Source organism: Excalfactoria chinensis, chromosome 5, assembly GCF_039878825.1.
Source record: "Excalfactoria chinensis isolate bCotChi1 chromosome 5, bCotChi1.hap2, whole genome shotgun sequence".
Lineage (NCBI taxonomy): Eukaryota > Metazoa > Chordata > Aves > Galliformes > Phasianidae > Excalfactoria > Excalfactoria chinensis.
In genome coordinates, this window is record NC_092829.1 from 44,895,376 (window position 1) to 44,909,652 (window position 14,277).

The 14,277-nt window shown below is 39.9% G+C and overlaps 1 protein-coding gene across 5 annotated transcripts in view; it reads left to right on the plus strand.

The window, feature by feature from the left end:
* The window catches only part of SHANK2 (SH3 and multiple ankyrin repeat domains 2), a 292,208-nt gene extending 284,715 nt beyond the window's left edge, over positions 1-7,493 (plus strand). For all 5 annotated transcript variants that reach the window (XM_072339251.1, XM_072339252.1, XM_072339253.1 and 2 more), the window contains one exon: positions 2,609-7,493. In XM_072339251.1, the coding sequence (XP_072195352.1) occupies positions 2,609-3,182 (574 nt within the window). In that variant the 3' untranslated portion in view covers positions 3,183-7,493. The remainder of the gene's footprint in view (positions 1-2,608) is intronic.
* Positions 7,494-14,277: the final 6,784 nt, after the last annotated feature.

Genomic DNA, 14,277 nt, shown 5'->3' on the forward strand with positions numbered 1-14,277 from the left:
CAGAAGTTGCTCTCTGCTGGCATCTGCCATAACAGAAGATAAATTTGCATCATCCGTTTGATATTACCACAGAGGATGGCAGCTCGTTTCTCATTTTTGCAACACAGGAAACGTGAGTAAAAGGGTCAGTACAAATAAACAGCTGGGGAGAGATTTCTTCATTGATGCAAAGCTCACCTTGTCCTTCTTCCAATCGGTAGTACAAAATTATCCTAACCTATTTCAAGTAAGAGTTTTTTGGATTCAGAATTATATCGTGTGTTATTAAAGTCCATGAGACTCCTGATGCTAAGTAGGTAGAAATATTCTCTCTCCTCGATTAGTAGAATTGAATTGTTTCTTGCCATTGACTTTTATGTGTTAGAATTCTCAGCTCTAGTCTTGGAAGACAATGTGAGCCATTAAGCTCCAAACAAATCACAGGAAGCACTCCAAACCTTGCCAAGCATTTCTTTTCTTTGTTAAATTACAAAGACCAAAGTGCTCTAAGTCTTGTTCCCACTGTGTTTTAAGTGAAGTGCTGATCTTTCAGCACTCAAGGAGATCCCCTGTTCCCTTTGAAATATATGGAACAACCTGTGGGAAATCATTGGGATTGCTCGTGTGAATAACATGTACATTCTCCAAACAGTTATTCTTAGTCCTTTTCTAATAACATGGTATTGGATCCTTATTTGAAAGAGGCTCGCTGTGCTGAGTGTGCTGCGCATGTCGGTGTAGAAGAGCTGTAGGCTACCTGACATCTAAGTTTGTTAATTATGGGCTGAATTATGCGGGGATTATATAGGAAGAGGGCTCACGACAGCCAGGAGCAAACCAAGGAACCACTGAAGAGACTCTTCAGATCAAAGCTACCAGGAGTAACTATGGCTGCTTGTATGAGAGAAAGGGATTAATAGGCCATTATCATTGCCTCAGGTGAGCTGCCTGTATTTCTTCTTTTTGAGTAGTTCACAGGAACAGCGTGTTAGAATAGATTTGGGGAAGTACTGGGACCATCATCTTTTTAATCAAAATTTTAATCACTCTTTTAATAAGGATTTGGGGACCCAAAGTCAAATCACTCTCCTTCCATGGGCATCTATTGCACTGGGAAGCAGATCTGATGGAGCAGCCTAACCCCACGTGCCGTATCCTCCCTCTCAGCCATCTCAGTGTTCTGCAGGTGTGAGCCAAGCCTTTGTGATTCTCCATGCAAGAGAAGCACGAGAGGAGCTCTCATTTATAAAGCAGATCTTGTGATGAGAGGCATGACTCAGAGAGAGCCGATGTGGTTTTGCATGGATCACTTTTGGTACTTTATTTACTGGCAGTTAACACAAGATCTTTGGGCACTGGTTCAGGTAGAGACCTCAGCTGGTTCCTTTAGCAGCACTTTGAAATGAGGGCTCCAGAACCCACACTCTTTCTTTGGCTCTCTTATGCACAGCAGTGAATCTGCATTATTAACAAAAGCATTTGTATCTGCCTTTGTGCTCCGAAGTCCTTGCCTGTTCTGCCCCAAGCATGACAGGTCAGGCATGGGGACAGTCTGGCACCGAGATAAAGAGGGATTCAGCCAGTGTCTGAGTGAGAAATCCAGCTACAGTGTCCTGCAGATCATCCCTTCGAGTCTGTGGCACCACTTCAAAGATAAATAAATCCTTTGGTCTGGAAGTGCATGAAATTGCTTGGCCGAAGGTGTCTCTAACTGGTAGGGTATTTTAAAAGTGAATAACTCTGGGCCTTCAGGCACCAAAAAGTTCAGTGGAAGATCCTCTATTGCACATGCTGGATGGCATAGCTGTCTCACGAAAAGGAAGGGCTGCGTAGTTAAGCATGTTGTGATGTGAACGGGCCTGAACCCAGACCTTCTGCTTCTAAATTTGTTCTGTAGCTACCAGACAAAATTAGTTTTGTCTGCTCCTTCAACCACCCTGCCAGCCTTGGCAAGAGAGCCTCTCAGCAAGCTTCATGCTTGCTTCATTTGTAATCTCAGATTTCCTCTAGGCAGGAGATAGGTGCCAGTGACTTGATTACAACTACATCACCTGTGGGTGTGCAGAGTGACAAGAATTTTGTCTCTGTAAGTTTTGTAGCAAAACTGATAAAGTACAATTTCTATTTAGGAAAAAAAAAAAAAAAGATCCAGAACTCAAGTCAATAATGTTTCTTTCCATGGCTACTGTTACTAGCTGTGTTACCTTACAGTGTAGGACCAATAAACTAAAACTGAAATGAAGGACCCACCCTGCTCTGTGTAGTGCAGGGTGCATCAACTCCTGACTGCACTGCATGGGTAACGCTAAGTAAGTGCCCACATGCTTATTACACACAGTGTTTCTCATTTAGCCATAAGGCAATTTGTTATAGCCTTAAAAAGGAAGAATGTGCTCTGGAATGTGTTTCTATGAACTGCTGATAAGTGAAGGTTTTGTTTTTAACTAGAACTTAAGATCATTTTATGGGAAAGATTGAATGATGCTATCATCTTAGTACTTTCTACCTGATACTGCTCTTTAAAAAGGTTATACTATTCTGACGTTCCAAAGCCACGTTTACCATGTGTTTATATGGGCCTCTCTGGCAGCTGATGTGTCTAACTTTCCATGTCTGTTTACAATTTCAGGAGCACAGAAGTCATGAGTACTGTCTCAGGTACACGAAGTACAACAATCACTTTCACTGTCCGACCTGGAACCAGCCAGCCGATCACACTGCAGAGCAGGTCCCCAGACTATGACAGTAGGACCTCAGGAGCACGACATGCTCCAAGCCCTGTGGTTTCACCAACAGAGATTAATAAAGACATCATGCCTGCTCCTCTGAGTGCTTCTGCTTCAGCTTCATCTCCTTCTCCAACTCTGTCCGATGTATTTAGCCTACCCAGCCAGCCCCCCTCTGGGGACTTATTTGGCTTGACCGCAGGGCGCAGCAGGTCTCCTTCTCCCTCAATATTACAACAGCCAATCTCAAATAAGCCTTTTACAACTAAGCCTGTCCACCTGTGGACTAAACCAGATGTGGCAGATTGGTTGGAAAGTCTAAACTTAGGTGAACATAAAGAAACATTTATGGACAATGAAATAGATGGCACTCATTTACCAAATCTACAAAAGGAAGATCTGATAGACCTTGGAGTGACTAGAGTTGGGCACAGAATGAACATAGAAAGAGCTTTGAAACAGCTGCTGGACAGATAAGAATAGCTATTTTGCCTCACAAACTTCTGTTGATAACTAGAGATGGGCTGGTACTGAAATACCCCAAATGCCTTGTCTGTCTGCGAGTGCCAGCAAAATTAGGGGGGAAAAATAAAACAGTTTAATTCCTGGTACTCAGGTAATGCAGACTGTATGTTACACACCCAAATATAAATCTAAATGTGTTGTACGAGTGGGGCCATTTTATTTCAAAGTTGTGGGGAGATACGAGAGAGAGAGAGAAAATTGTTAACTTCAAAAATATCACCATCTATTGATACTGCCCTTCTGCTGGAACCATTACAGACCGGTTTTCTTTTAACTTCAAATTGCAAACATTTATTTTTTCCTTAATTGAAAAGCACTGTATTCTCTTCTTGACATTCATTCAGTCTCCCAGCAGGCTTCCTTTCCCAAAGCTTAGTTTATTTAAAGAGGACAGATTGCTTCATTACCATTCAAATCCATTTTTGTTAGCAGAGGCACAATATTGAGACAGGTACGGGAGTTCATATAACTGTTTTTTACTAATTTTAGCTCTCTGATTTGTTGGCAGAGAAGCTGGTTGTTCTGCTGGAATTAGCTCAAAGGTAACCTTGCTCTGTTTTACCTGGTATTTCTTTATTTCTGCAGTTATACTTAGCACTCTTCCAAGGTGGCAGAACAAGTTCAATACATGCTCCATTGACGTGACCTGTAAGACGATGCAGACATTTCATAAAACTGAGAAGGAATGCTCACTTAGAGGTACAACAAAATGAAGCTAGTTTGAACCTGAGACCCCCAGTTTTCAACCAGCTAAACTACTGCTAAGTTGCAATGTGAACTCTGCAAACCAGGAAAGAAAAAAATTGGGTTTATGTACAGCTGCATCTTCAGGACTTCACAGTCAGATATCAAGTAAGGTGAACCCCGAGTGATACTGTCTAATCCGGTGAGTGATAAGCACTTAGGTATTTTCAACATCAGGCCAAGAAAGATTAAGTAGGTGAATGTTCCCTCATTGAAGTCAATGAGAAGGTAGCCGGTATTTTAAGAGAGGGATTTCAGGCTGCTAGCAGAAATAGAAATAGTCTACCTTGTTTAAAAATAAAATGAACAAGGGAAAAAAAGATTAAAAGGAAAAAAGAAAGCTAATGCCAAGACACACTGATGTATGTAGTGTCCCAGTGCGTATGTGCCTAAGTGGCAAGGGAACTGGTAGGTATTGGTTTCTCATTTTTATTGCTATTAACAAGTATGGGCTTCTGGACAAGAAGAGCGGAGTGAGAACCTCCCGGGTGGCTGAACGCTTCCCTTGGCCACCCGTGATTGCTGTGCAGGTGGCAGTGAGCACACCCTGCTCCGGGCCAGAGCTTCCAGGAGACCTCGGCAGCAGGGGGAATGCATACATTTGGTCAGTCTGACTATTTCATTTTATTATGTTTTTTTAAGTTAACAAGTCTCTCTCTGCATGTTGGACCTCCCCTTGTAATTAACACCTCTAAATATCTGTGAGTTTTGTAGGTCTTTATTAACATAATACTCAAGATGTTCAAGGTGGATAAATTGTGTGTGGATGGCTAGACTGCCTACTTACCATACTGTCAGGTTCTCTTACATTTTGCAAGATACCTGAACTTTCTTTCCTTGATGTGGTCCTTAATATGGTCCAGCCTATCTCTAATTTTTTTATTGTGATTATTTTTGCTCACAAACAAGTGTCTAATTAGGTCTGCAACAGCCCTAGTATGAATACATAAAGTTTAGCATTTTAAATATCTTTCTTTACTGCAAGTTTAAATAGTTGTACAGATAGTTTATAAGCACAATATTTTAAGAAAATAAGTGGCTGGTCTACTGGGCAGCCTTTGTGCCACTTCAGTGCTAGAAAGTGAAAAACAACAAAAACTTTTGTGGTTTAATACTATTTCTGTGGAATAATTATAAAGTCTTGACCTTTTTAAAATCAACCTCATTTGGATGCATCTGAACCAGCAGAGCTGTGTTATATTTTCTATCTTTGCTAGAACTTCTACAAAGGAGGATGACTATTTCTTCAAAAGTGGTTATAGTTACCAACGCATTGGATACTCATAAAAAGCAACTTATTTAACCTCCTGCCCCCTTTACGGAACAACAAGTCCTTTGACTTAACATCTGTTACTACGCTATATTTGTATTTGAAAGTTCCAAGTAACCTTGTAATAAAAACCAACCAAGTACTAAGGTGTTTTACTTCCAAAAGTACTGCATTTTTCCATAGGTGGTGTAGAAGATGGCAGTCTCATTCAGATAGTCGACACAGGCAACTTGAGGCCATCAGATACTTTCAGAAGTGTACAAATGGTAATTTAGCCATCGTTGTCTTCCATTTGGTGATACGACAGAATTCAGTAAATAAACCACTAATGCCATGCTCTTTTTATTTTTTTTATTTATTTTTTTTTTTCCTTCGGGTACAGTTGATATTACCTCTATAATATGTGCCAGAAAATACGTTAGAAATTACAGTAGTAAAAACAATGTAGAAGTTGACTTTGAAGCTGCTTTTTACTCACATCCTTATTGTTTAATTTCAGTTTAACGAGTGCTGACATACACGGTCAATTACAGTTGGCGGTAATCCCTTTCTAACGCAGGCGTATTACTTGCTTGTCTATCTTTTCAGGTACTGAAAGAATAGGTACAAAAGCATTAGCTGAAAAGAGGTATGAAACATTAAAGAGCTAATGAAATAGTTTATTTTTACATTGTGTCTTACAAAGTAAACGTAACGAGACCTGAGAGGACCTCCTTTCACCAATAAAATGCACCTCTGCCAAGACGAATTGGTCTCTAGCTCTGTTTGATGATTTTGCTACAGAAAGCAATAGTAACAGATACGACGTTGCCTCCGAGTATTTTCGTCAGTCTGGAAACGTTGGGGGGAGGAGAAAAGACCCATTTATTTCATGCTTCTATGATAGTGAAAAACAAGTTGTTAGAGATCTATGAAATACATTATGATATTCTGGGTTTTAGGATCAACTTTTGTTTATATACTGTAATTTAAATAAATTGCATTTACATGCCTAGTTTCTGTAATATTTGTGTATACGATACCAAAATCTTACAAGATGTAAATTGTGTATAACTGCACAGACTCCTTTCCCTGGGTGTCTGAGAACATTTTCAGTTGAATTCATATATTATAAAATGACTAGATGTGACTGTTGATTTACAGAATTTACATATCACAAAAGTTAATTATTTGTGGTACCTAAGTTAATAAAATAGTGATTTTTTTCTCCGTTCTTAAAAAGCATTACCCAGTTGATCTGGCGATGATTATGTGTATGAGCCACAAAAATTGATAATTTTTCCATTACGTTTTTTCTTTTCTTTTCTAGATATTACTATGTTTCTCGCTATAGTTTGTGTAAGAACTTGTGTTCACGTTATCTATGTTGCTGTAATTTTTGTGCTTTAATTCCTCTTATTTCGACTGATTAAAAGATCAAGCTCCTGTAACTTGCACTTTTCCCCAATCCTTAATACTCTTGTATGGCAACCAAAATTACTGTAAGAAATAAATATAATATTGCACTAAGGTTGTGGTTCTGATTGCAAACAGAAAACACTGTCTGAATTTTTGTTGAGCAAGCAAAAAGTTTCCAAACTTGCAATCTGATGTTGTGTACTGAAAGAGTACGGAATGCTTTAACAAAATGTAGATAGAATTGAGGCAAAATGATTGATTTTGTTTTGGACAGGAAAAATGTTTCCTATCCCTTTCTTCTTTCTGGTTAAAGCATTCTCCACACTGAGCATCGGTTCATTTACCCAGTTCAAGATCCGTGTTTGAAATATGATGAGTGAAAATATTTCAGCAAGAGGTAGAAGATACGTCTCTATTTGCCTTAAGGTGGATTTCTAATAATGATTGAATTCCTTTTCTTGGCTGAGTGTGTGTGCGGGAATGCATGCTCTAAACTTGTTGCTGCTGGTTGCATGGGCCTCTCATGTGGGAATCTGTTCTGCAGTCTCGTAAGGCACTGGTATGGCACCAGAAAGTTGGGGGTTGGACCGTTTGTAGGGAAGAGCTACTTTACAGAGGAGAAAGGGGAATGGCACTCCTTACCAAAATTTGTGCGTCTTGTGACATAAAATTGTACCGGCAAGGTATATCTGTTACATGAATAAGCGAAGCTTAAGATGGACAAAAAAGAAAGACAAGAAAAGTCTCCTTTTCTTTTGGCTTAATCTCAACATTATTTTGTACTTTTAAATGGTGATGCTATTAAGATATTTTTATTTTCTAAGATATTGGAATAAATGCCTGGAAATGTTGCCATTTGATTTCATTTGTTCCTTAACCATTATTCTCTTCCACAGATGATGTTCTGGTTCATCTTGCTTTTTTTTTTTTTCATAGGTACCCAATGATTTCTCTTGTAATTTTTTCAACAGCAATTACTTGGCAGCGTTGTTTTGTTAAGAACCAAGAACTCAACCACCACCCTTTGTTGCAGTTCAGGTACTGTGACAAACCAGTGATCAACTATGTGCATCTAAGTCAAGTCAATTGTCACTGCTTTGTCGGTCAAAGAAATGAGAAGATTTGGCCATTGCTGTCATGGTAGACATTGTATCACTGTGTCATATTTTGCTTTGTTTGTGTTTTTCTGTTGTTGTTTGTTTTTTTTTTTTTTTCTGCATTTTGTGATCCTTCATTCCTTCTGCCCCAAAAAAATGAGAAAAAAAAAAGGGGGGGGGGGGGGGAGAAAGCCCAACCAAGTGCCAGTAACTATGATGAGTAATCCAGAACAATTTTTCCCAATTTTTCCAAGATATGATTGTGAAAATACTTCAAAACGAGGGATTTTTTATTATTATTTTTTTAAGCATGTGCCTTATAATTTTCAACATGGATCAACTACACTGCATCTGACACAAAGCTTTTTCTCCCAGATACTGTAATACCTGACAAAAAGAGCTTGTTGTGCTGTGTTTTAAAGTGGGAAGACCGTATTTGTGCATTCAGAAAAGTAGTTAGAACAACTGAAATGATTTACATCTTATTTAGAAATGGTTTTTTTTGGCATCACAAGTCTGATTTGAAGGCCTTTATTTGGCTCCATTAAATGAGGGGGGCAAGGAGGGGGGAATATAATGAGACTGTTATTTTGGGTTCAACTTATTGCTGCGAATATATGCTTCGTTATTAATGGGGTTGGCATGTACTATGTTCCAAAGATGACAAAAATAAATAAACGAGTGGACTTACGCTTTTAAGTCTGCACAAGCTGGTTTTGTCATGCTGACATCTAGTGGAATGTGATGGCCATGGGCTCATGCAATACCTTAAAAGACATATTCATTTTAAACAATTGTCATTCCTTTACAGTAAGTCATTTTAGCCTTTTGTTATTATGGTGAGTTGGCCTGAACATTTAAGCCAGAAAAAAAGGCTGATTGTATAATTACATGAATTATTCATCGAATGATAAATAACTTTAAAGAACTGTAAGTTTTTCTAGTTTCCATGTGGGAATGTTTAATCAATTTTATGTTTTAAATGTTAGCATCTCCATATGATCCTTCATCTGCATTGAGTATATTTTCTAAAGAATATGGTTTTTGTCTCCAGTGCTGCAAATCTTGGACTGCTTTGAACAATTTGAGCCAAACATTGCAATGGGGTGAACAACAGCAATTTCAGCTGCAAACCGCAGCTGAGTGCAAGATATCCAGGTTAGGAATTTGTCCATAATAGCTGGTGAATTGTCTCCCAAATCTACTTGCAGAACTGACATTTGGTTTCTCAAGTGAAATTTAAGTTTACCTCAGGACTAATGCTAGAAGGAATACATGCATGTGTGTGTGAGTTCTTGTATGCTTTTAATGTAAAGGTTCTTGGACAGCATTAGAAATCCATGTACAAACAGGTCATCAGTGTTGCATGTGCTTAAAAATGTATTGGAATAAATGTTGCAGTGAGGAGAATACAATACTGAGAAATCTCAAATTGTAATTCATGTTTTAATGGGTTATTTTTCCGATTTTTTTTAATTTATTTTTTTTTTCCCTTATTTTGTTGTCTCCAATCTCCTGGTTTCCTTTTTTACTTAAATGTAATTTAAAGCAATTTCTTCCAACTTCTGAAAGTCTTGAGACACCTAAAATGAAGGTCTGGAGGGAGATGAGAGATTATCTCCCTGCTGCACATCCTTCTGAAGCCTGTGATTCATTCTCTTAAGGATGTTCTTCAACACAAGGCCTTAAGGAAACAGCATCATTACAAGGATGTAAAGAATTCACAGCTCCTTAAAATGGGCTCTAATTTGTCCATAATGAATTTTGAGAACTGCCAAGTATGGCCCACCTTATCACAGCCATCAGGTGTGTCAGCCATTCCTCCCAGCTTTGTATCATTGACATACTTGTGAGAGTGGACACTAACTTCTCATCAGGGTCCTTGATGAAGATATTGAACAAGACCAGATCCATCACAGACCCCTGGGGGAGCACTGCTAGTCACAGGTCTCCAACTGGACTCTGCAGCATCGATCACCACCCTCTGAGCTCAGCCAGTTCTCAAGCTACCTCACTGTCCACTCACCTATCCCACATTTTCTCAGCTTTGTTATCAGAACGACGTGAGAGACATTATCAAAAGCTTTGCTGAAGTCAACATAGACAATACCCACTACTCTCCTCTCATCTACCCAGCCAGAGATGCCATCATAGAAGGCTATCAGGTTGGTTGAGCCTGATTTCCCCTTGATGAATCCACGCTGACTATTCCTGATAACCTTCTCTTCCAATTGCTTGGAGATAGCACTCAGAACAAGCTGCTCTGTCACTTTCCCAGGAACAGAGGTGAGACTGACTGTCCTGTAGTTTCCCAGATCCTCCTTCTTGCCCTTTCTGCAGTGACACTGGCTATCCTCCAGTCTTCAGGCACCTCTTCTGTTCTCCAAGACCTGTCAAAAATGACAGATAGAAGTTCAGCAAACACCCATCAGCTCCCTCAGCACACATGGACATACCTGCACCCATGACAGCCCCCTCCTCCCTCAGCACTGGAGGGAAACTCCAGATACCAGAGCTCCCCCACAGTCAACAGTGCTGTTGTTTTAGTGTTCATTGTTTTAGTGAATTACAGAGTGAAACTCAATCACTGTTTTTGTTTGTTTTCTCCCCGTTATTATCAGACCAACTCTGCTTTCCTCAGGCTCCAGACAGGAAAACAAAATAGTCCTTTGCCTTAGTTCTCCCAGATATATATATATACATGGCAGCATGCTTGGCATTTAGAACTCTCACTTAATGGAGCCACTATCATCTACTTCTATCGCCTATCATTTGAGCATAAAAGAATTCGTCTATAAGCTGAATATTAGCACACAAACATTTTGGCTATAACTACACTGGGCACTCATTTCTTAAAACGGGAGTTAAGCCTTTTGCAAGATACAAATCTAAAAGCAATACTGTGGAGTCATAGATGCCTTTAATTTTACAAGACAATATAGTATAAATTGTTTAAAAAGAAATATATAATCACTTCTTTCTTTCGCTATCACAACAAGAAATACCAAAGAGCGATCTTAGGTCCCTCACTATCTAAAACCAACACTACAACAGCTGGTCATGTACAAAGCAGAAAATCCCTTAAATTCCAAATGCACTTATTACAGATTCCTACCCAAAAGAGGTAAATAATAATAATAATGTGAAATATCAGAAATAAGTGACTAAAAATGAAGTTCAATTGCTAGAAATCTTAGCAGTACTGAAGCTAGACCAAACACTACTGAAAGCTAAAAGTCACAGGATCAGATTTATCTCAATGCTACACATTATAATTCCATTCAGAGATCTATTGTTTAGAGCTCAGCAGGCAAAACAGCACATGACCAGACGTCAGCAGACAAAGTGTGTGACAAAGGAACATAATACCTCTAGGTAAGTACAAGGACCAGGATGAGAGCAGTTAAGACATTCATTTAATGTGCATTACTTCTGACCAACTTCACACTGCTAGAGGCAGCATAGTTCAGAATACTCAGGTGGGCAGAAGCTCAGTAATCACATGCCCATCTATTTAATCCTCATTAAAATTTTCTTTTAAAATAGCTTGCCATAAGAGGGGACACCTCTTATCTTTATCACTGGAAGCACTTTCTGAGCCAGCACAAGAATCACCCCATCAAATCTGGTTAACTCAAACCTCAAAGAAGTTAAGTGGTTTTGTGTCTCTATTTCATAAGTGTAGCTGCACCCAGAACCCACGGTGCAGATGGGAATTTGTCCCAGTCTCCCAGCACTTCCCCGCCCCACCAACAGCTGAATGTGTGACACTTCAGCGTGAAGAGGCAGAAACCAGAGCAACACTCCTGGTCAAAGACCAGTTCTTGGGCTCCACAAGCATAACGCTGCAACACCTAAAAAGTTCTCCTAACTGTTCACACGTCATAGATGGACAGATTTCCTGAGCCACCAGACCAACATTTATAAACTCTTGCTTTGCTTTTGGAACCAAGAAGCAGGAAGTTTTCACCTGTGGTGTCTGTGCCTGTCTATTGCTTGAAGTCCTGCACGGAAGTTCCCAAACTCAGTAGAGAGGAACACAGCTTATTAGAGCTCTGCTTTCAAGTTAGGACCAAGGCAGAGTGCACAGCCCGAGCTTTGTTTTGCCAGCTGGCAGCATTTTGCCCACACACATTAGATCTGAGGTATAAATTTGAAAATTCCCAGGGAGGAGCTTACAGCATTCCAGAAAGGCAAACAGATCAACCGCCAGAGCCCAGTGCAAGCAACAGCACCAAGATACCTCACAGAGCTGCAGCACAGCCAAACAATACCTGCACAGAGGTGATGAGACCAGTGCTGAATGGTGCCTTTTGCTGCTGAGGCAAAAAGGGAGACCAGACTGTGCTGACAAACGCCCCTGCTTTGCATTGGTGCGTGTGCCAAGCGGTAGGGCAGCAGCATCAAGGACACGGAGTTCCCACCATCTATAGCACTTAAGGCTGGCAAAGTCTGAACATTCGTCCTTAGTGCAGTCATGTACAGAGTGCTTCCACTCTTCAGCTTAAGCAAACAGAGATCTGTTTATCTTCCTAGCAAGAACCTTTTTCTGAAACATTGTTTATAGCGGTGGTTTGCTCCAAACCATAGCAGCAACTACGTAATTAAAGAATGACTGTACAGGACTTGCTGTAGCAATGCTTGCAGTAGCCTTAAGTAGTACAGATCAGAGCTTTGAAGGAGAAAGCTCAAGTCAGTTATAAACAAGCACCACAGTCTAAACCTCAGTACTGCTCTCATACATTTATGTAGGCATTTGACATATTCTGGCCATCTGTTTCATCCTCAGACCTATGCCCTTGTACTATGCTTGGAGCAGGGCATGCTGACAAAGAAATCAGATGAATGCAGACAAAGTACACAAGCAAGCCTGTTTGTTCTCAAGTCATTCATTTCTCCCTTATTTCCTTTTAGGTACATCCGAACCCTACGTTGCTATTGCAAAACTTGTTCCATTATGAAGTTACCATTAACAATAACATAGTTTACAGACAATACATGCTTGACAATACATGATTTCTGAGTAATGAAAAAGCAGTTCCAAGAAACTGGAACTATTATAGTACCCTCCATCATTCACTAAAAGCTTCAGGAAATTAATGACTTTTTAATAGTCCTTCATTTAATGATGAGACTTAGAACTCTAGACTCAAAAAAACACATTATTCAGAGAAAAAAAGAAACAATTCCCTTACATAGCAGAATTCTATCTGCATGCTGTTGGAACAGAAGGCCGGACAGGTAGACATAGGATTCTTGCAGACCAGTTGCCTTAAACAGCCTCACAGCCAAGCAGGCAGCCTCCTACCATCACACCTGGCTGACCAGGGGAATGCCGTGCTGCAAGGTGAGTGACAACCAGCAAGCTGCATGGCAACTCCCTGAAGTCTGTTTCTGTGGTGAAATATTGGATAGCCACTGTCACATCCTTTGCAAACTTATTTGCATTTATCATCATATATCAAAACATTCTTTGGTGCCACGAGGCCTGCCTCCCATTTTATTCTTCTGGCACAGTGTCAGAGGTGGGTATTGGCTGTATGGCAGTAGAGGTTGAACCTTCCTACAAATATTCCATTACACCTTGTTGCCATCAGAGAGATAGCAGCAGTGGGGCAGTCTGACAAAGTGATTTCTGTCAAGGAAACGTGTATGAAGCAAAGTTCTGTCTCCGAAGTCCCCTGTGTGGAAAAGATGGCACCAATGACATACATCAACACTTGCTGAATATTTGTGGAGACCTAACAACATACGTGAGCAGTGAGGCAATGGGTGGTGTGTTTCAGCAATGGTAACAGAAGGTCACCTCTGCTGGTGCAGGTTTTTTTGTTTGTTTTTTACAAGCACAGCATGCAGGTTTTTGTTCATCGTTAGCAAAAATGCGTAGCTAATGGTGGTGAATGTGTTCTGTGTTTTGTAGCTGTGAATTTGCTCTATCAAATGGTACCGCGCTCTTTGTATCTGCTGTGGATTCCACAGAAATAAACTGTGCATTACTTTCAGTTCAGCCTTGGAATTAGTTTTCTAAAAAATGTTCCCTAGTATGCACTTACAAAATACCTGCTCTAGATGACTTTCCAAAGTTTACATTAAATACATTTTCTACAAGAAATACTTATCTTCTTCACAAGTTAATTTGTAATCAGTGTCAGTGAAGAAGACACTTCAATACAGGACTAATAGCATTTGAATTTGCTCTTGGGAAGAGGTCCCAAACACACTCATGGTGTGACAGAGCTTCTCACATGTGACGGCTGGTGAGCAAGAAGAGAGAATAACTGTTTTTTTAAATAAAAAGACAGCTTTCTTAATACGGAGCTACAGAATACATGTTCCACCCGTGTGCACTAAGGCTCCAAGAGAGAATCTCAAGCAATGCAAATTAACCTTCAAACCTTCAAGTGCTACATGTCTGTCACACAGTAGGGAAAAAAAAAAGCACAGGAATGTGATTGATATTATGACGAACGGGGAGACAAAACAAACAGGCTGAACTGCTTGTACTCCACAGTCAGCTAGCATCAGATTTATCCAGCAA